Source organism: Pseudoliparis swirei, chromosome 6, assembly GCF_029220125.1.
Source record: "Pseudoliparis swirei isolate HS2019 ecotype Mariana Trench chromosome 6, NWPU_hadal_v1, whole genome shotgun sequence".
Lineage (NCBI taxonomy): Eukaryota > Metazoa > Chordata > Actinopteri > Perciformes > Liparidae > Pseudoliparis > Pseudoliparis swirei.
In genome coordinates, this window is record NC_079393.1 from 25,370,752 (window position 1) to 25,390,577 (window position 19,826).

The 19,826-nt window shown below is 48.6% G+C and overlaps 1 protein-coding gene across 3 annotated transcripts in view; it reads left to right on the forward strand.

Annotated features, from left to right (window-relative positions):
* Positions 1–19,826, forward strand: part of LOC130195216 (rho family-interacting cell polarization regulator 1-like) — a 56,282-nt gene that overhangs the window by 8,868 nt on the left and 27,588 nt on the right. For 2 of the 3 annotated variants that reach the window (XM_056416612.1, XM_056416613.1), the window contains exons 2-5: positions 14,158–14,281; positions 15,925–16,074; positions 16,282–16,360; positions 16,616–16,639. In XM_056416612.1, the coding sequence (XP_056272587.1) occupies positions 14,158–14,281; positions 15,925–16,074; positions 16,282–16,360; positions 16,616–16,639 (377 nt within the window). Of the gene's footprint in view, positions 1–14,157; positions 14,282–15,924; positions 16,075–16,281; positions 16,361–16,615; positions 16,640–17,569; positions 17,679–19,826 lie in introns of those variants that run through there. The other variant, XM_056416614.1, reaches the window with a different exon arrangement.

Consider the following 19,826-nt stretch of genomic DNA (forward strand, 5'->3'; position numbering starts at 1 on the left):
TGAGCCCCTGATGGGCTGGGGAGGGTGGGCTGATGGTCTGTGGCTTGTTGGTGGGGCTGTGGGGATGGTCTCAGGACTGCTCCATTGTCTTTCAAAGCGGCAGTAGAACTCATTTAGCCTGCCTGCCAGAAGCACATTGTTCATGGAGTGGGGTGATTTGGGCTTGTAGTTGGTGATCTGCCTGAGCCCTCTCCAGACAGAAGCAGAGTCGCTTGCTGAGAGCTGCTGTTGCAGTTTCTCAGAGTACAGTCGCTTAGCATCTCTCACCGCCTTGCTAAACCTGTATTTGGACTCTGTGTACAGGTCCTTGTCCCCACTCCTGAATGCCTGGTCCTTCTGCAGTCTTAGCTTCCTGAGCTCCGCTGTGAACCAGGGTTTGTCGTTGTTATAACTCACCCTGGAGCTGGATGGAATACAGCTGTCCTCACAGAAGCTGATGTAGGAAGTTACAGCCTCTGTGTACTCATCCAGGCTGTTGGTAGCAGTCCTGAAGACATCCCAGTCAGTACAGTCAAAGCACGCCCGTAGATCCTCCAGAGCCTCACTGGTCCACTTCTTGAACTTCCTCACCACAGGTTTGCAGAGCTTTAGTCTCTGCCTGTATGAGGGAATCAGATGAACCATGACGTGGTCAGAGTTTCCCAGTGCAGCTCGAGGAACGGCGTGATAGGCCCTGCTGATTGTTGTGTAGCAGTGGTCCAGAATGCCTTCTCTGGTAGGGCATTTAATTAACTGTCTATATTTAGGAGTTCGTGGCTGAGGTTTCCTTGGTTAAAATCCCAGTACAATAACTAAAGAGTCCGGGAAGGTCCGCCCACACGCCGTATCTGTTCGGCGAGGTCCGCCAGCCTCGTTCACGCCCCGCGGCGGCATGTAAACTCCGCCAGGATGAATGAAGCGAACTCACGTGGGGAGTAGAAGGGTTTGCAGTGAATAATAAAGATTCCAGGTCCGCGAACAGTGCTGTAGAATCACCGTTACGTCGCTGCACCAGCCGTTGTTGAGGTAAAAGCAGATTCCTCCACCCTTTTTACCGGAGAGCTCCGTGTCTCGGTCCGCTCGGAACAGCTGGAAGCCAGCGAGCTGGAGCGCAGAGTCTGGTATCGAGCCACTAAGCCATGATTCCGTGAAACACAGAACGGAGGATGAGGAGAAGTCTCTGTCTCTCCCACCAGCAGCTGGAGTTCGTCCAGTTTGTTGCACAGTGAGCGGACGTTGAGAGAAATATGCCCGGCAGCGCTGTACGAGATCCCCGCTCGTAGCCGCACGCGCTCCCGAACGTTTCCTCTCCGCCGGCGTTTCACCACGCGAAGGTGAGCACACCTTTTACAAAAATGTCCAGTAACTCCACAGAAGTTAAAAACGTTGGAAGTAAATCCGCTGGAGTTGTTCCCCTGATGTTCAATAGCTCTTCTCTGGTGTAAGAGCTCTGGGAATCCCAGCAGAAAACAGTATTTAAAACGAAAACAATAAAAAACATCGCGCACCAACACACCGAGGCGACCTTTCGCGGCGCCATCTTATGCCGAGATTCAAGTTCTTGACATAAAGGGCAAATAAACCCCAAACAGTCAAAGGCTCTTTTTGCAATGAAAAAAGCAACAACAACACGCATGTTTACCTTCATTAATCTGCCTCTTGCCACAGATGATATGACATCGATATTATCATATTTATTGAATGTTTATGTACCGTAGTTCTGTAACTCTGATAATCTGGTCACATGACATCTATTATTCTGTCCATCCTGGAGAGGGATCCTCCTCTGTCTCTTTTTTCCCCCTGAAAGGGTTTTTTCTGTTTCTTGGGGAGTTTTTCCTGATCCGATGTGAGGTCAAAGGTCAGGGATGTTGTATGTGTACAGATTGTAAAGCCCTCTGAGGGGAGTTTGTGATTTGTAATAAACTTCTAGAATGTGTTATCTCTTTGGACATTATAGTACATCGTATAGAATGAGTATATCATGTAGTCATCTCCTTATGAAGACGGTCATAACTATGGTCCACATTTTCTATACATTTTTCCAATTGATCTATAACCTCAACCAGAGCTTCCAGGCTCATCTCAGAAGACGGACATTACATCTTCTTACTTACTGCTGAGAGTCTTCACCGTTCTGATTGTGAAAGAATTCTCCAATCTGGAATGTTAGACGCCACGAGCAGTCAGTCTCCTCCGTTATCCATCAAATGAATACCTTTATATACATGTGTGTGTGTGTCTCTCTATATGTTTGTATGTGTGTGTATCTCTGTGTGTGTGTGTGTGTGTCTCTGTGTATGTGTGTGTCTCTTTTCAGCTGTGTGTTTGTGTGTGCGTCTATATGCGTGTGTGTGTCTCTCTTTTCCGTTGTTTGTGTCTCTGTGTGTGCCTATATATATAGATATATAATGTGTGTGCGTCTCTCTTTTCAGATGTGTGTGTGCTCTGTCAGCCTCTCTGGATTTAACATTCCTCGATACACACGCCCAATTTTCCCACTAAAACTGGTTCTGAGAAGAGACACTACCAGTGGGCTAGTTAGCTATTCTTCTGGAACAATGGTCGCAACATGTACTGTGCACGGTTCTTCCAAGGTTAAACAAATTGATCATTTTCAATGAGTTAGTTATTAATATTTTTGTTTTAGTAATAATGCCTGGTTGGAGAACTGTGGAAAGGCCATAATGACTTCGGCTGAATAGCTCGATGGTTAAAGGAAATTTCACCCTCTCCAATATTTGAATAACGTTTTTGTTGTAAATTGTATGTGGAAAAACAACCGGTATTAAATGGGAAGTAATTGTAACACAGCGCCATCCTCTGGAGGATGACGTCTGTTCAGTTTCTGTCATTCAATGTCACGAAAGTTGGCGAAAATTCATCCCGTCTCCTTATTTGGGTGTTGCAATATTAAAGCTAGAAAGCTCAAAGAAGGTTATGTTTTGATCGCCTATATTTATTTATTTGTATGCGTGTTACTCGCATAACTCAAAAAGTATTAAACCGAATCGCATGAAATTTGGTGGGATGATTGGTTATTATCCGGGGGCCATTTGATTAGATTTTGGGATCGATCGGGTCAAGGTCAAGGTCATGAAAAGGTCAAAGTCTTCTTGAATCGCATTAAATTTGGTGGGATGATTGGTTATTATCCGGGGACCATTTGATTAGATTTTGGGATTGATCGGGTCAAAGGTCAAGGTCATGAAAAGGTCAACATCTTCTTTTTACCTTAGCGCGGTCAATTTATATCCAATTGGCATGCAACTAATGCCAAAATGTTCATAATTCAATGCCCAATCTTGTGATATGCGAAGGTATGCGCTCTACCGAGTGGCCGTTCTCATTCAGTTTGTATTAGTTAGGATGATGGTGTTTCAGTTTGATTTGATTCATTTGGCTACAATATTGTTAACCTTCATTCTAGATATATATATTAGGGCTGTCAATCGATTTAAAAAAATTAACTAATTAATCGCACATTTTGAAATTCATTAATCGCGATTAAAAGTTGTTTTTCTTCTTTTTAAAGACAAAACTTCACACAGAGCTGTGTTTTCAAAGAGGCTCCTACCTATAAAGTGCCAGTGAGGTATTTAATATTGTGGATGATAAATTGTTTCTTCAGTGAAACACCCAGTTTAGTAAAAAAAAGTAGTATATTGAGACCCCATTGGTCCTGTCATCTTTAACATTAAACAGCAGCAGAACCAGTGGCCTTGGTAAACTGACTGACATTCAAATGTGTCACGTTAACCCTCTGGAGGCTGGGGGCATGTTCTCCATTTTACAAAAAAATTTAAATTCACCTTTTAAAGGTGTTTGCATATGACACATACCCCCATGTGTTCTACATCAAACATTCCAGAACAATCTCATCTCTATGCAATGAGGCACAATTGTCCTCGTGCCGTGTTCTCTGTCCTCTGACTGACAGGCTGCTAATGAGCCTCACCTGTGGTGGGAGGTCCTTTGTGATTTACTGAGTGTTCATTGGTTGTTTTTTTCGCAAAATGTTGACAGACAAACGGATTGACCAATCACGGTGAAGGTTTCGTGTGACGAGTTCTTTCCGCGCCGCGTCACCCGACACGTCGCCCCTCCGTTGCTCTGTGTATCAGAGGGGGAGACGGGAGGAAGGAGCGCAGGAGGAAACCCGACTGATTCATCCACGAGTTTAAACTGATTTCTGCTCCTTATTTTCGCGGAGAAATAATTGTTTTAAAAACGGAAACAGTGTGTAGACGACCGTGGGTCTCCGGGGCACAAAGGGACACGCACAACTGGGTTTGCCAGAAAGAACAATCGTTTATTTAGTCTCCAGCTCCCAGGACGCTGCTGCTCTGCTGCCAGGTCCTGTTCTCCCGCTCCCTCGCTCGCTCTGTCCCTATATCGGACAGAAAACACCCGTAATTTGGCGCAGCTGCGGTCACTTTGCCACCCCGGCACCGTTCCTCGAGCCACGCCCCCGCTTCCTCCCCCTCTGCAGCTGTGCTTCCGCACCCCCCTGCTGCCACATACCTCCACCGCCCGACTTAGGCCGGGGCAACATCCGGCCGAACCTACTCCCCCTCCCCCCCATGAGAGCGGGAGAGGAAATCGGCCACGACCATCTGTGTCCCCGGCCTATGGATCACCTTGAAATTAAAAGGCTGTAAAGCCAGATACCACCGAGTGATTCGGGCGTTGGTATCTTTCATGCGGTGGAGCCATTGGAGCGGGGCGTGGTCCGACCAGAGGGTGAATGAGCGACCCAGGAGGTAGTAGCGCAGGGAGTCGACCGCCCACCGGATGGCGAGGCACTCCTTCTCCACCGTGCTGTACCTGCCCTCCCTCTCCGACAGCTTGCGGCTGATGTACAGCACGGGGCGGTCAAACCCCCCTACCTGCTGGGACAAAACGGCCCCCAGCCCTCTGTTCGACGCATCAGTCTGCAGAGTAAAAGGGAGAGAGAAGTTAGGCGTGTGGAGGAGTGGCTCCCCACAGAGAGCTTGTTTTACCTTTTCAAGCGCCAACTGGCACTGCTCCGTCCACTGGACCGGATCTGAGGCACCTTTCCGGGTCAGGTCAGTCATGGGGCTGGTCAGCTCCGCGAAGTTCGGGATGAACCGCCTGTAATAGCCTGCCAGCCCCAAGAACTGCCTTACCTCTTTTTTAGTCTTGGGCCGCGGGCAGGCTGCGATGGCGGCGGTCTTGTCCACCTGAGGGCGCACCTGCCCGGCGCCCAAGTGGTACCCCAGATACCGTACCTCCCTCCGTCCAACTGCACACTTCCCCGGGTTGGCCGTCAGCCCCGCCTGCCTCAGGGACTCCAGCACCGCGCCCACCCGCTGCATATGCTCCGCCCAGGTGGTGCTGTGTATGATCACATCATCCAGGTAGGCGGCAGCATATGCCGCGTGCGGACGTAGCACCCGGTCCATGAGGCGTTGAAAGGTGGCCGGGGCCCCGAACAACCCAAAGGGAAGCGTGGTGAATTGGTACAAACCAAACGGAGTGGAGAAGGCCGTTTTTTCCTTAGACTCTGGCGACAGAGGAATCTGCCAGTAGCCCTTGGTTAAATCCAGTGTCGTAAAGAAACACGCAGTGCCCAGTCGGTCCAGGAGTTCGTCGACCCGGGGCATTGGGTAAGCATCGAACCGTGACACATCGTTCACCCTGCGATAGTCCACGCAGAACCGAATAGACCCATCCTTCTTGACCACAAGAACAATGGGACTACACCAGGCACTGTGGGACTCTTCTATTACCCCCATTTTCAGCATGGCCGCTAATTCCCGCTGAACCACTTTTCTCTTGTGTTCAGGTAACCTGTAGGGCCGCGACCGCACCGCCACGCCTGGAGGCGTCTCAATCTGGTGCTCTATGAGGTTTGTGCGTCCTGGAAGGAGAGAGAACACATCAGCAAACTGCTTTTGCAACCGGGCAATGTCTGTTTTCTGGGTCCCGGAGAGACGGTCTTCACAAAGGAGCGAGGCCGGATTAGTGGATTTTGGGACCTCAGGCCCCAGCTCCTCTCTCTCAGATACCGAGGACACCAGAGAAACCGACTCCGCCTCCCTCCATGCCTTTAGGAGGTTGAGGTGGTAAATCTGTGTAGCTCCGCCCCTATCAGACCGCACCACCTCATAGTCGCAATCCCCCACTGCCGGTGTGACCACAAAGGGCCCTTGCCACTTGGCGAGGAGTTTAGAGCTGGAAGAAGGAAGCAATACAAGTACCTTCTCTCCCGGTGTGAATTGTCTCAGCCTGGCCCCTCTGTTGTACAGCCGCTGCTGACGCTCCTGGGCCTGGAGCAAATTTTCACGTGACAGCTGACCCAGGGTGTGGAGTTTTGCTCGCAGGTCCAGGACGTGTTGGATCTCGTTTTTACTGGTGCTCGGCCCCTCCTCCCAGTTTTCCTTAATGAGGTCGAGCACCCCCCGTGGAGTCCTGCCGAACAAAAGTTCAAAGGGAGAAAAACCCGTGGAGGCCTGGGGAACCTCCCGTACTGCAAACAACAGAGCGTCAAGCCATTTATCCCAATTACGTTCATCATCATTAATAAATTTACGGATCATGGATTTCAAAGTTTTATTCAGACGCTCCACCAGACCATCGGTCTGTGGGTGGTACACACTGGTCCGAATAGACTTGATGCCCAGTAACCCGTAAAGTTCTCTGTGTTCTTGACATGAACTGGGTGCCCTGGTCAGTCAGAATCTCTTCGATTCCTACTCGGGAGATGACCTGAAACAGCGCCTGCGCGACACTCTTTGCGGAAATGTTGCGCAATGGCACCGCCTCCGGATAACGTGTTGCGTAATCCACGAAGACTAACACAAAGCGATATCCGCGTGCACTCCGGTGAAATGGCCCGATGAGGTCCATAGCGATACGCTCGAATGGAACCTCCATTAATGGCAGCGGGCGCAACGGTGCCCTCGGAATGGCCGGAGGGTTTACCAATTGACACTCCGGGCAGGACGCACACCAACGGCGACATCCGCCCGGATGCCCGGCCAATAAAATCGGGCCATTATCCGGTCCAGAGTTTTATCATATCCCATGTGACCAGCCATTGGGTTATAGTGAGCCGCCTGAAAAATAATTTCCGGCGGCTCTTTGGCACCAGCAACTGGGTGCTTTCCTGCCCTGTGTGAGTGTCACGGCTCACTCTGTACAGCCTGTCCTTAATCAATGTGAAGTGCGGATATGTCTGCGCTGCGTCAGGGCGCACCAGCTGACCATCAATTTGTATCACTTGGTCAAAGGCTGAGCGTAGAGTATCGTCCCGAGACTGCTCGAGTGGAAAATCTTCCATGGAGTGAAACTCGGGAGCCGGCGGAGTCTCCCGTGGAGGCTCCTCCGGTTCCCCCTCCCCGTCTGCAGTGTCGGACAACCTCGCGTCACCGCTGCGCACGGCGCACACATCGCATGACCCTGTCTGCCGCGAACGCACCCCCGCAGCGTTCCCCATTAATCTATTAAACCCCGGCCAATCGATTCCCAAGATTAAGGGGTGCGTAAGGTGGGAGCTAACCGCGACCTTTACGTTATGCTTTTTCCCCCCGTATCTAATTTCCACCGCCACCATAGGATATTCGTGAATGTCCCCATGCACACACCGTATTTTCACCCACGACGCCTCCACCAATGCCCCCGGTCGAACCAGGCTCTGGTGGATCATAGACTGCGTACAGCCCGAATCCACCATTGCCTGGTGTGTACCCCCCTGGATTCTTACCGGAACGCGGTACGTCGGTCCCGGACCTGGGGAAGAGGCTGGCGAGCCGGCAACCCGGATCACCTGGCCCACCTCCATCAACGGACACTCCCTCCGGAAGTGCCCGGGCTGCCCGCATCTCCAGCACTCCTGCCCTGGCGCTTGAAATACCCCCTGTGGGTCAGGAAGAGTACCGGGCCCGGTCGAGGACCCCGGCTCGGGGATCCGAGGGAGGGGTGTCGGCCACGGCGCCGGCCGTGACGGTTGCTGCGGAGGCAGCCTCCTTCGTTGGCCGGGTATCGGCCGGCCCGTAGACGGCGGCCGATCGCCATCCCCCTTCCCTGGGCCATGGACCCCCAGGTGGTCCTCCGCCAGGGTGATGGCGGCCTCCATCCCCCCCGGCCGATGGCAGCGGACCCAAGCCGATGTGCGGGCCGGGAGCCCGCCGACAAACTGCTCGAGGACGATCTGCTCCACCACCGCCTGCGCCGCTGCGGAGTTCCCGGGTTGCAGCCACCTGGCTGCGGCATCCCTCAGCTGCTGGCCGAACGCGAACGGTCGGTCCTCAGGCCCCAGCTTGGCCTCTCGGAACCTCCGTCGGTGGTCCTCCGGGGACAGCCCGAGCCTGTCCACCACCGCTTTGTGGATGTCCGCATACACCCGCCTGCCTGCCGGGGGTAGCCCTAGTGCCGCTGTCTGCGCCTCTCCAGTCAGCAGCGGTAAGAGACGGACCGCCCACTCGTCCGCCGGCCAGCCTCCGCCGTAGCCTCGAAGGTTTCGAGGTACGACTGTACGTCGTCCTCTGCCGTCATCTTCTGCAGGATTACCCCCGCCAGCCTTGAAGGTCCTGTTGGTGCCGGAGCTGCCGCTGATCGGTCGGTCAGCACCCGCTCCAGGGCCGCCGAGTGCATTTGGGCTTGGTCGTGCAGGGCCCCCAGGAATTGTCTCGTTGTCACCGCCTCCTCGCGCTGCATAACCGTAATCCTTTCCAGCATCTGCCCTAAGGCCACGAGCGGCTGGACCGGTGCCCCCGCCTGCTGAGCTTGCGTGTCCATGCTGCCCTCCTTAGTTGGGCTCCACTGTAGACGACCGTGGGTCTCCGGGGCACAAAGGGACACGCACAACTGGTTTTGCCAGAAAGAACAATCGTTTATTTAGTCTCCAGCTCCCAGGACGCTGCTGCTCTGCTGCCAGGTCCTGTTCTCCCGCTCCCTCGCTCGCTCTGTCCCTATATCGGACAGAAAACACCCGTAATTTGGCGCAGCTGCGGTCACTTTGCCACCCCGGCACCGTTCCTCGAGCCACGCCCCCGCTTCCTCCCCCTCTGCAGCTGTGCTTCCGCACCCCCCTGCTGCCACAGTGTCAAACCGTACTGCCGCGGTTTGAAATTCAGGGGAGTGAAAAAACTTCAACGAACACCGGAAGTAAACAAAGTTGCGTTAATTGCGGTAAAATATTTTAGTGCGTTAACGCGGCCAAATTAATCGCATAGATTAACGCGTTAACGCTGACAGCCCTAATATATATATATATATATATATATATGTGTGTATATATAGCTAAATGTTTGGTCTATTCTGTACAGAAAACTAATCTCCCCGACTCTGGTCTCTTGGCTTGGAGGGTTGTGATGTTTGATGTGATTCACTATATTTGTGTTATTTCCCGTCTTGCTTTACACCTTTTTCTTCCCTCACTCAATTAACAATATATATCATCTCCGTTTCTTGTTAGAATTTAAGTAGCTTTTCTCTTTTTGCATCTCCATTGTCTACGGCACGGCCACATAGCCAGAGCCTTCAGTTATCAAGCTCCTCCTCTTTTATGGAACCAGCTTCCACCTTCAGTCCTGGAGGCAGACAGTCACCTCATTTATGAGTAGACTTAAGACTTTCCTCTTTGACAGAGCTTATAGTTAGGGCTGAATCAGGTTCACCTGGTCCAGCCCCTGGATATGCTGCTATAGGCTTATAGGCTGCTGGGGGACGTTTTAGGATACACTGAGCACCTCTCTCCTCTTCTCTCTCTCCTTATGGATGAATTTTCATCTCTCAATCACACATTACTAACTGCTTCCTCCCCGGAGTCCTTTTGACTTCACGTCTCATAGGGTCCGATGATCCATCAGGCAGATAGATCCTATCTGTAAAAGTTTAGGGTTCAAAGATTCTGATTCACCCTCTGGGGACCATGATTATGCGCAGCAGTTGCCATAACGACGTGGGTAGTATTCGTTGAGATCACACACCCATCGTCATCCTAACCCCAGTGTAACAGAGGCCGAGTGGCGTGCAGTGTTTGGGTGCCGGGCTGCGTTTGATTCGAGAATGGTCCGTCAGAGGGAGGCCAGAGAGCATCACACAATAGGCGTGGTGTCACAAACACACACAGAGGGGTATGTGTGTGTGGCACACAGCCACAGTGTGAATGCGAGAGCAGATTCTGTGACTGGAATCTGTCGGATCAGGTAGGGAACACAACACGCGGCTCAATTTGATGGACCTTTTCAGTCTGGTGGATTTAACTAAGTTTAGCTAAGAAAGTCGAATAACAAAGCTCGACATTTCATCGGAGACAGGCCTGTGGGGTGTGGGTCTTATATGAGACACAGTCTCATATAAGGGGTACTAGAAAATACATCACTCAATTTGGGGGTTATGGTAAGTGCATGCAGAGACAACTAGCAATCCAGAAATGGACATGTTATTGGCGGTAGCCAATCGGGATGCGAGGGAGAGCTCGCCAGCTTCCATTCCCCGTATGGCTATTGAATGAAGTACTCTATTGGTCGCTGTCACTTTAAGGGCTTTGCATCTAAATTTGAATTAACTCACGATTCATATATTCATGAGCTACCTGCAAATTTAATAAATCTGTGCGCCTTCATCACACGCATCTGTTCCTCCATCCTTACATCTGTCGTCTTTCATTCTTTAATTTTGCGCAAGCAGTTTTCCGTGTTGCCATACAGGGTTCTATCATCTTGTAAAACACACCTTGTTTTACACAAGTTCAAAGTACACAAACAACTTTTTAGCTTTTGCCCTTCAAAACAAAAGTTTAAAATTAAGCATGAATTTAGATTTTCCGCTGTTAAGACCATTTTGTTTGGGCGGTGTGGCATGGCCATTTTTCTTGTCGGGGGAAACAGAAAAGGTTTGAGTGTAAACTGAACATGGTGTGTAGCAAGTAGACTTGCTGTGGTCCAACAATGGACTTCCTCTTCTATTGACCGATGCACCGTCATGATCACAGTGCCGTACAACGTCGCTCCTTTGCTGGCCGCTATATCCCCTGGCATCGTTTAACAACGGCTTTGAAACTCATTGATATGAGATCCACTTGTTTCAGAGATGCCTCACAGTCACCACACGGTACTGTCTCTCATTCTGATTTAGTCTGAACTCCAAGAGAGAAGGGCCCTGTATGTGACCCACCCGGTCTGACCAGACTTTTCCACTTGCTTTGCTTGTCCACTCTGAGCTGTGGGCTTCCTTTTTTCTCTCACTATTCTCATCCAGCTCCTCTGTGTGAGGAGTTAAAGTAGGTTAAAGAAACAAATGGATGACCACAGAGTCCCACAGCACACACACACATTCTTAAGGAGTTTGAGGCTGGAAGTAAATAATTCCTTTGACTCCTGTTACGGTTATTTTTAAGAATCAAATGAACTGATCTTCACATGATTAAGTTAAAGTCCAACGGAGCCGACCTACTCTCTTTATCCAGACGTCCGCAGCCCTCAGGACTATCTCCCCTTTGTTCAATTTCCTGTCAGGAGATGCAGTTGTGTCCAACTTCCTGTAGGATTGTGACATTTCCTGTGTTGTGGGGGGGGGGGGGCGCGTCTCTCGCAAAGGCTTTTTCAGCCGTTTGCAGCAACAGGATACAGGACGCCGGATCGGACGCGGTAGGAAAACGCTGCTTCAGCTCGACACGAGTTCACCGCTGACTCGACAACAAGTCACGATGCATCCTGATGTTAGCCACTGTCGTTTAGTATAGTAGCCATAGTAACAGGACATAATATGACGCAACACGCTTTCTGGACGATGGATTGAGACATCATAGGCTCTTCCAGCTCGTCACACTTGGCAACAGTCTCATCAAAGCTGGACTTGAGGGTCTATGTTCTGTACTAACTCGTAGACCCAGTCCCCCAATCAGATCATCTAGCACTGGGAACATTTCTTGATTAAAAAAAAAAAAAAAATCAGAATTCGATGATTACATCCAATCATGTCACCACTGTGGGTCTGTTACACAGCGGTCCCGAAAGGAGTGAATCCATACATTTGTATATGAAGTGGACGGAGTCATGGTGACATTACCTGTTGGTTTGAGGACTGCTGTTATGAAGTCTCAAGTCCGGCGATCTTTGATTACAGCGGTCGCCATGTTTGTTTACAGGGGTCGCCATGTTGTTTTGCAACAAATGAAGAGGAAGGACCGTATTTGAAATGCGGAGAAGTGATCTAGAGACACTGTCACTCACATTGTAGCCCCGCCCTAAAGTGTCCCCTGCTTTATGTTCTGTGTGACTCTAAATTACCATAATGTACTAAATGATGACATCATGCTGTATTGAAGAAGACTTGAAACTAGAGATTGAGACATAAACTCATGTTTACTGAGGGAATACATCAAGAGTAGTAGTCATTTACCGTATTTTTTGCACTATAGGGCGCACTTAAAAGCCTTTAATTTTCTCAAAAAACGACAGTGCGCCTTATAATCCGAAGCGCCGTATATATGGATTAATTCTGGTTTTGCTTACTGACCTCTAAGCGATTTTGTGTGGTACAAGGCGCTCACGGCGCTAAGTCAAAATGTTTTAGTACGACTTTGGTAAACTACAAAGCCGCACCGCTTGCAGCATTACGGCTACCGTAGCCAGGAGCGTCGCGGAGTAATACATACTGTGCTTCACCATAATATTACAGTGTGTGTATAAGGATCCCAAAATGGCACCTGTCAAAAGACACGCTTACGACGCGGACTTCAAACTCAAGGCTATCAGTCACGCAGTAGAACATGGGAATAGAGCAGCTGCGAGAGAATTCAACATCAATGAATCGATGGTACGGAAGTGGAGGAAGCAAGAAGATGACCTGCGCCAAGTAAAGAAGACCACACAGAGTTTCCGCGGGAATAAAGCGAGATGGCCACAGTTAGAGGACAAAATTGAACAGTGGGTTATTGAACAGAGAGCAGCAGGTAGAAGCGTCTCTATTCGACTGAAGGCAAGAGCGTTAGCACGGGACATGAATATCAATGATTGTATTTTACGTGTTACAACTGAATAAGGTTGGTAGTTATTGTGAATACGCTCATTAACGTTTGAATAATGTTGAGAATTATTGTGAACGCGTTTAATAAAGTTTGATCGACTGACTTATCTGACTGTTTTTTTTCCGCTTAATGCGCCTTATAGTCCAAATGCGCTTTATATATGAAAAAAGATCGAAAATAGACCATTCATTGACAGTGCGCCTTATAATCTAGTGCGCCCTATAGTGCAAAAAATACGGTATATAGACTTCTATACAACCAGAGGACACGCCCGATGGTGGCCAGGAGAGAGAATGCAACTTTAGCACATGAAGCATATACTTCTATAGACCCAGAAGAGTAGCCCCCTCGTGGTCAGTCAAAGTCAAAGTCAGTTTTATTTGTCAATTTTCCATATGTGCAAACATACAGAAGATCGAAATTGCGTTTCTCTTCTGTCCAACATAAAGTGAATTGTGCAACATATAGACAACATAGAGTGCAAAAATAGTAAAAAACATGTGAACATATAGACAACATAAAGTGCAAAAATAGTAAGAAACATGTAAACATATAGACAACATAAATTGTGCTAGCAGCATTCAGACATGTGAGTCTGAAAGAGGACGGAGTGGGAGGATGGGGAGAGAGTTCAGCTTCCTGACAGCCTGGTGGATGAAGCTGTTGGACAGCCTGGCGGTGTGAGCCCGGAGGCTCCGGTATCTCCTCCTAGAGGGCAGGAGGCTGAAGAGACCGTGTGAGGGTCACTCACAATCGAGGTCGCTTTGCGGGTGTTGTATATGTCCTGCAGGGATGGGAGGGGGGGGAGTGAGGCACCCATGATCCTTCCAGCTGCCTTCACTATGCGCTGCAGGAGAGAGAATGCAGCTTTAACACATAAATCATAGACTTCTATACAATCAGATGAGTCGCCCCCCTGGTGGTTATGAGTTAGAATGCAGATTTAAGACATGAAGCATATACTTCTATACAACCAAGAGGTGGTCAGGAGAGAGAATGCAGCTTTAACACATGACGCATATACAACCAGTCAAACCCAGTGAGTTCAAACCCACCATTGCCGATCACAGCAGTAGATGTGAAGTCAGTCCCAGTTTAAATCCCCTCCCGGTTTAACCAGGAAGGGCCTTGATGTCATCGTTGTGTTGATGATTTTTCTTCTCTGCCCCTCTGTGCAGGGAGTCCATCCCGAACCCTTTCCACCATGTCGCTGTCTGTTCGCCCCGCCAGGCGCCTCAACACCAGATCCATCACTAGGAGCCAGAGCTTCGCCGGAGTCAACACCTACGACAAGACCTACAGGTACACACACACACACACAGATAGATGCTGTGGGGAAGTACACACTCGACAGGACATCCCGTAAGGTGGAGCTGAAGAGACGGACAGTCTGGTGAGATCCTTTTCACTTCAACACACTATTGTTCATGTAACTGTATAATGACATTTATTGGTCCTCGTTACCAATCGGATTATTCATTAATACATGCTCCTTGTCATAACAATATTTCTCTTTATCTTGTCTGAGTATTAACCTTTCTCTCCATTATGTACCAACATATCATGAAACACACACCCAACTTAACTTGTTACGAAGATGAACTTGTAACTGGTCTAAGTGTAGTCCTGGTCCTCTTTAGCAGCGGCCCTCAACCTTTTTTGAGCCACGGACCGGTTCCCTGTCAGAAATGTTTTTCACGGACCGGCAATATAAATATGACGTCATAAATATGATGTCATCAAATCATACGACCGGCATAAAGTGCAAAAATACAACTCAACATTACGCTGAATTAGTGTGAGCCCTGCTCTTGTTTATTTGCAACGAGCCACTGAGACAACGATGCTGACGTGTGTTTGTTATTAGCGGTCTGTAGCGGTATGAAAACCAGAAGAGTTGTTATTTGAAATGTCCCTTTAAGGCCACCGTCATTTGCCATCTCGAGACGATCTTATTCTGGCTCGGACGGGCTCGATTCACCGGGTGTGTTGTTTACTAATGGGTCCCGGGTCTATTCTTGTACAGTCGGGTCTTTTGTGGTTGAAGTTCAGCTCGAACTCTTTTTAGAGCTTCTTCCACCCGGTCAATGTTTGAAACATGGCTAATATTCCTCTGTTAACTCGCCCAAAACAGTTGTCATTCCCCTGAAGTGACAGAGTTCATTGAGCAGGTTGAATATGTTTTAAGATTCTTTGTCACTGAAATGTACCGCCAGCAGAGGGTTCGGCGCGTGAGACTCGCCTTCAGTGATAAACCCGAACTTTAAAACTTTAAGACTCCTAAATGCGGCTTAGACGCACACACGGGTGTATCCGGTCCTTTTTCAAAATAAAATATCTTTCCGACTTTGATTTTTTTTTTAAAGTTTACATTATCTTATTCACTTTTTTTCTGCGGCCCGGTACCAACCGAGCCACGGCCCGTGGGTTGGGGACCACTGCTCTATAGGACCTCCATCAGTAAACAAGACCATCGGAGAGAAGATGGTCTGTTTCTATAGTTATGAAACACTACAACTTCAGTCCACAGGGGCAGTAGTAGCTTTAAATATGGACAACATGTTCCTGACTGGACTCAATCCACTGAGATGACTGGTACGCCACCAGTATAACCGTGGCCCAACATACTGCTCCTTCATTTCATAATGGATTACTTAGAATTAGATAATGCACAATGAAATACTTTAAATCAGTTTGCTCTATAAAAAAGTTAAACGGCATACAGAAGTTTCTTGTTTTACCAGCATACCAAGTTATCATGTTATAACTGTGTGTGACAACAAGAACATGTGTTCATGTACCAAGATAAGAGGACATGACTGCTGGTTAAAATAATAATGCTAATTGAGTATATAGCAAATAATCATCATAATAACACTTGAGTGAGTTTGATCCAGCTGATCTGAGGATGTCAGGAGAGGATGATGATGATGATGATGTTGCAGGACCTTGTCGGTGTTCGGCGCTCCGGTTCTCAGCAGGAAGCCCAGCAGAGCCAGCAGGATGTTCATCATGTCCAAGGCCAACCCACCGCCTAAGGTTCCTCAGCCGGAGCGACTGGACCTGGTCTACGAGGCCCTGAAGAAAGGCCTTAAGTGAGTACACACACACACACACACACACACACATCTTTGACACAGCACTAGTGACTCCTTCTCATTAGTATTTAGGTTCATGAGAACTTTCATGGGTTAACCCTAATTCATCTGTGTGTGGGTGTGTGTCTGTGTGTGTGTGTGCGTCTCTATATGTGTGTGTGTGTGTGTGTGTGTGTGTCTTTGTATGTGTGTGTGTTCTCTCAGGTCCTACCTGCAGGTCCATCAGGTGGACTTGGACAGCCTCAGCAGACAGATAAAAGAATCCAAGAGGAACTCCAGACTGGTACGTTCTGCATTACGAGTGAAAAGGGTTAACATACTTTTTCCATTGTCCCTGAATGCACCTGCAGGCAGATGGTTAAAAAAACATTCCCTTTTTTAAATTGAAGAAATATCCCAAATGTATCCCACTGTTTCAACCTGTGGCCTTGAGCATATGAGACGTCTTGTAGTCAACTTTGAAAATTCAAATCTTCTGACACAAAATATTACTTCACATAAAGAGTCACTAATGACCTCATCTTCTTTGCCTCTCCAGGGTTTCCTGTATGAACTGGACAAGGTGAGCCCCTGTCCATTCTTGCATAGGTACCTCTACTGCAGAGAGAATGTTAGACAGCTTTCTATTTCATCCTTCCTGACCGCCAGAGGTGGTGCTTAGCACTGGATATCTTCTGTCTCGCGCACACTCAGGTCAAGTATTAATAACAGCGAAGTCACCTGTGACGATTGCTGCGCTAACGAGAGCGTATCCGCTTGTTGCAGCTGGATGCTATACTGTCGCGACCGGCTTTCAGTGAGCAGAGTGTCCCGCTCAGGCTAACTAGTGGGATGCTAATGAGGCTATAAGTTGATACTGATAGCTCGTACATTTACTCCCACGACATCGCAGTTGTTATAGCTAGCAGAGTGTCTTTACTCAGGCTAACTTGATTCCACACTAATTCTGACAACTAGCTACCAGACTAGTGAATAGTGTCCTCACCCTCTCACCAGACATGCTGTTTCTAACCTGTGTTCACGTGACCAGTGTCCACAGTAGCGCAGAGCTCTCGCTCAGGCCAACTGGGAGGACACCAATAATTACAGTTACCATACTAGTGAAGAGGATCCTTGAAGAGAGCTGCCCTCTCCACAGGGCCAGGTTTTCACGGTAGCAGAGTGCTCTCACTTAGACTAACTGCTGGGACATCAGTAATCACTGCTACCAGTCTAGAGAGGAGAGTGTCTTCACTTCCTCTCACTAAGATGGGCTGTTTTCTAAACTGTCTCCACATAACCTGTTTCCACAGTAACAGAGTGCTCTCGCTCAAGTTTACTGGTAGGACACCAATAGTCACAGCTACTGTACTACTGAGGAGAGGTGTCGTCGCTCTAGACGGACTGTCTCTGTCCTGCTCCACAGGACCTGGGCCACAGTAGCAGAGTGCTCTTGCTTAAGCTACTGCTGCGACCCCATCAATCACAGCTACCGTGCTAGTGAGGACAGTGTCCTTGCTCTCCCCTCACAAGACGGACTGTCTCCGACCTGCTCCACAGGACCTGGACCACAGTAGCAGAGTGCTACCGCTAGGACCCCAGCAATCAAAGCTGCCATATGGGTAAGGAGTGTCCTCACTCCTCCCACACATATTAGGGAAGCAGGGTCCCCCCAGAGTTGTGGCTATGTTTAGCTCTGTGGGACCTGTATGGCCCCTCTCCAGCCTGAGGATGGCCATGACCTTTGCCCCTCTTGCCTTGGCCTCGAGTACCTGAGGGAGGGCCTCTCGGAAAAACCCATGCATAAACTGCGGCATTATACCTTACGCAATTAGGGCTGCTAGATTGGCCGAGGTGGAACACCTGGGGGGTGGGGTTGACCTCCCCCCTTCAGACCAGCCGGGTCTAACCCAACCGACCTGTTACAAACGCTGGCTTCCAGGAGCCGTCGGGGCTCCCCCAGGAGAGTTAAATCTGGCATGCTAGCTTCTAGAGTAGATTTGCTGACTGCAGAACTAGCTGAGATGAAGTCCATTCTCCTGACCCTCTACGTGCTTCAGTCCTCCCTGGTGCAGGGAGGACTGAAGCATCAGATCCACCCGCGGCTGATCCGTTCCCAAGGGAGGTCATTATCTCAGTGGCAGCTTCCACTAATCTCTTTACCATACCTGCAAACTTGTCACCTTTCGGCGAAATTAGCCATTTTGAAATCAAAATAGGTCATTCACGTGAAGTGTAGATCCGAAGAGTTTTTGTTTTGGGGTGGGGGGGGGGCAACTGGCCGGCCGGCGTTTATGAGATTGGAGTGAGACACGGAGAAAATATGATGTGGTGCTCTTCGCAATAAAACATCTTTGATGGGACGTGTCGCGTCTTGGCCAATCAGCGTTAAGATGTCGACAGCATTTGGGGGGTTCGGGTTACTGCTGTAATGTTGCACGGTGTATCGATACTAACAAAGTACCCGTACGTTAAAAACGATATGTTTTTGCATGTTTTTTGCACCGATACTTCATTAAAAGAGCGCTCCGTTAAATGTTGTCTGCACACAATGCGCTGCACACCGCTCACAGCGAGTGCTGTTAAGTCGCGGAGCTTTTGAGAAAATGTATATTTGATTTTATTACGACTGTAGATTAATATACCCGTATCGTATTTATGGTATTGTATTGAATTATAGTATCGGGTATCATGATATTTATGGCAGGTATCGTATAGAAGTTATAATTTTAGGATCGTGACAACCAGGTAGAGGCAGAACAGACTCACGGAACAGACTCACGGAACAGACTCACGGAACAGAATCACGGAACAGAATCATGGAACAGATTCAAAGTTCAGCAGAGCACACGAGTAAAAAAAAAAAGGAAGTTGGTTCATGAATGACTAACCATATTATATATAACTAGAACGGGCACTCGGTAGAGCGCATACCTTCGCATATGACAAGATTGGGCATTGAATTATGAACATTAGTTGCATGCCAATTGGATAAAAATTGATCGCGCTATGGTAAAAAGAAGATTTTTACCTTTTCATGACTTTGACCCGATCGATCCCAAAATCTAATCAAATGGTCCCCAGATAATAACCAATCATCCCACCAAATTTCATGCGATTCGGTTTAATACTTTTTTAGTTATGCGAGTAACACGCATACAAATGAATGAATAAATAAATAAATACACGGCGATCAACAAAACATAACCTTCCGCATTTTCAATGCGAAGGTAATGACAATGTAAAGTTGTTGTTCCTATTATTAGGGCCCGATCACTGAATTATTCAGGGAACATTTTTTCTTAAAATTGTTATTATTATTCTGATTTACGGTCAGAACAATCAAAAGACCGTAGTTAGAAAAGCTTTGAGGTGTCATCAAACAACGTGGATGTGGTGTGGCGACAAAAAAAAGTCACATGACCCCCCCAACACGGCAACTCCCCCTCCTATGTCATACATTGCCCTCTCAGCTTCTCTGCAACAGGCTACTATCGGCACTTCTGCCACCAGTTTCAGTGGTGCTTCACTGCAGGCGCTTGCACTTACATCAAGGGAACCTGTGCACCTAAGGCCCACCATGGTTCAGACCAGCTTGTGTGGCTGGGGAAGGCACCCTTGTTGGAGACATGTAGGAGCACCATCCATACTCAGGCATGAGAATCCCTCACCTTTCGGCGAAATTCGCCGTTTTGAAACCAAAATGGGTGATTTACGTGAATCGTGTAGATCCGAAGAGTTTTTGTTTTGGGGTAGGGGGGGGTCAATTG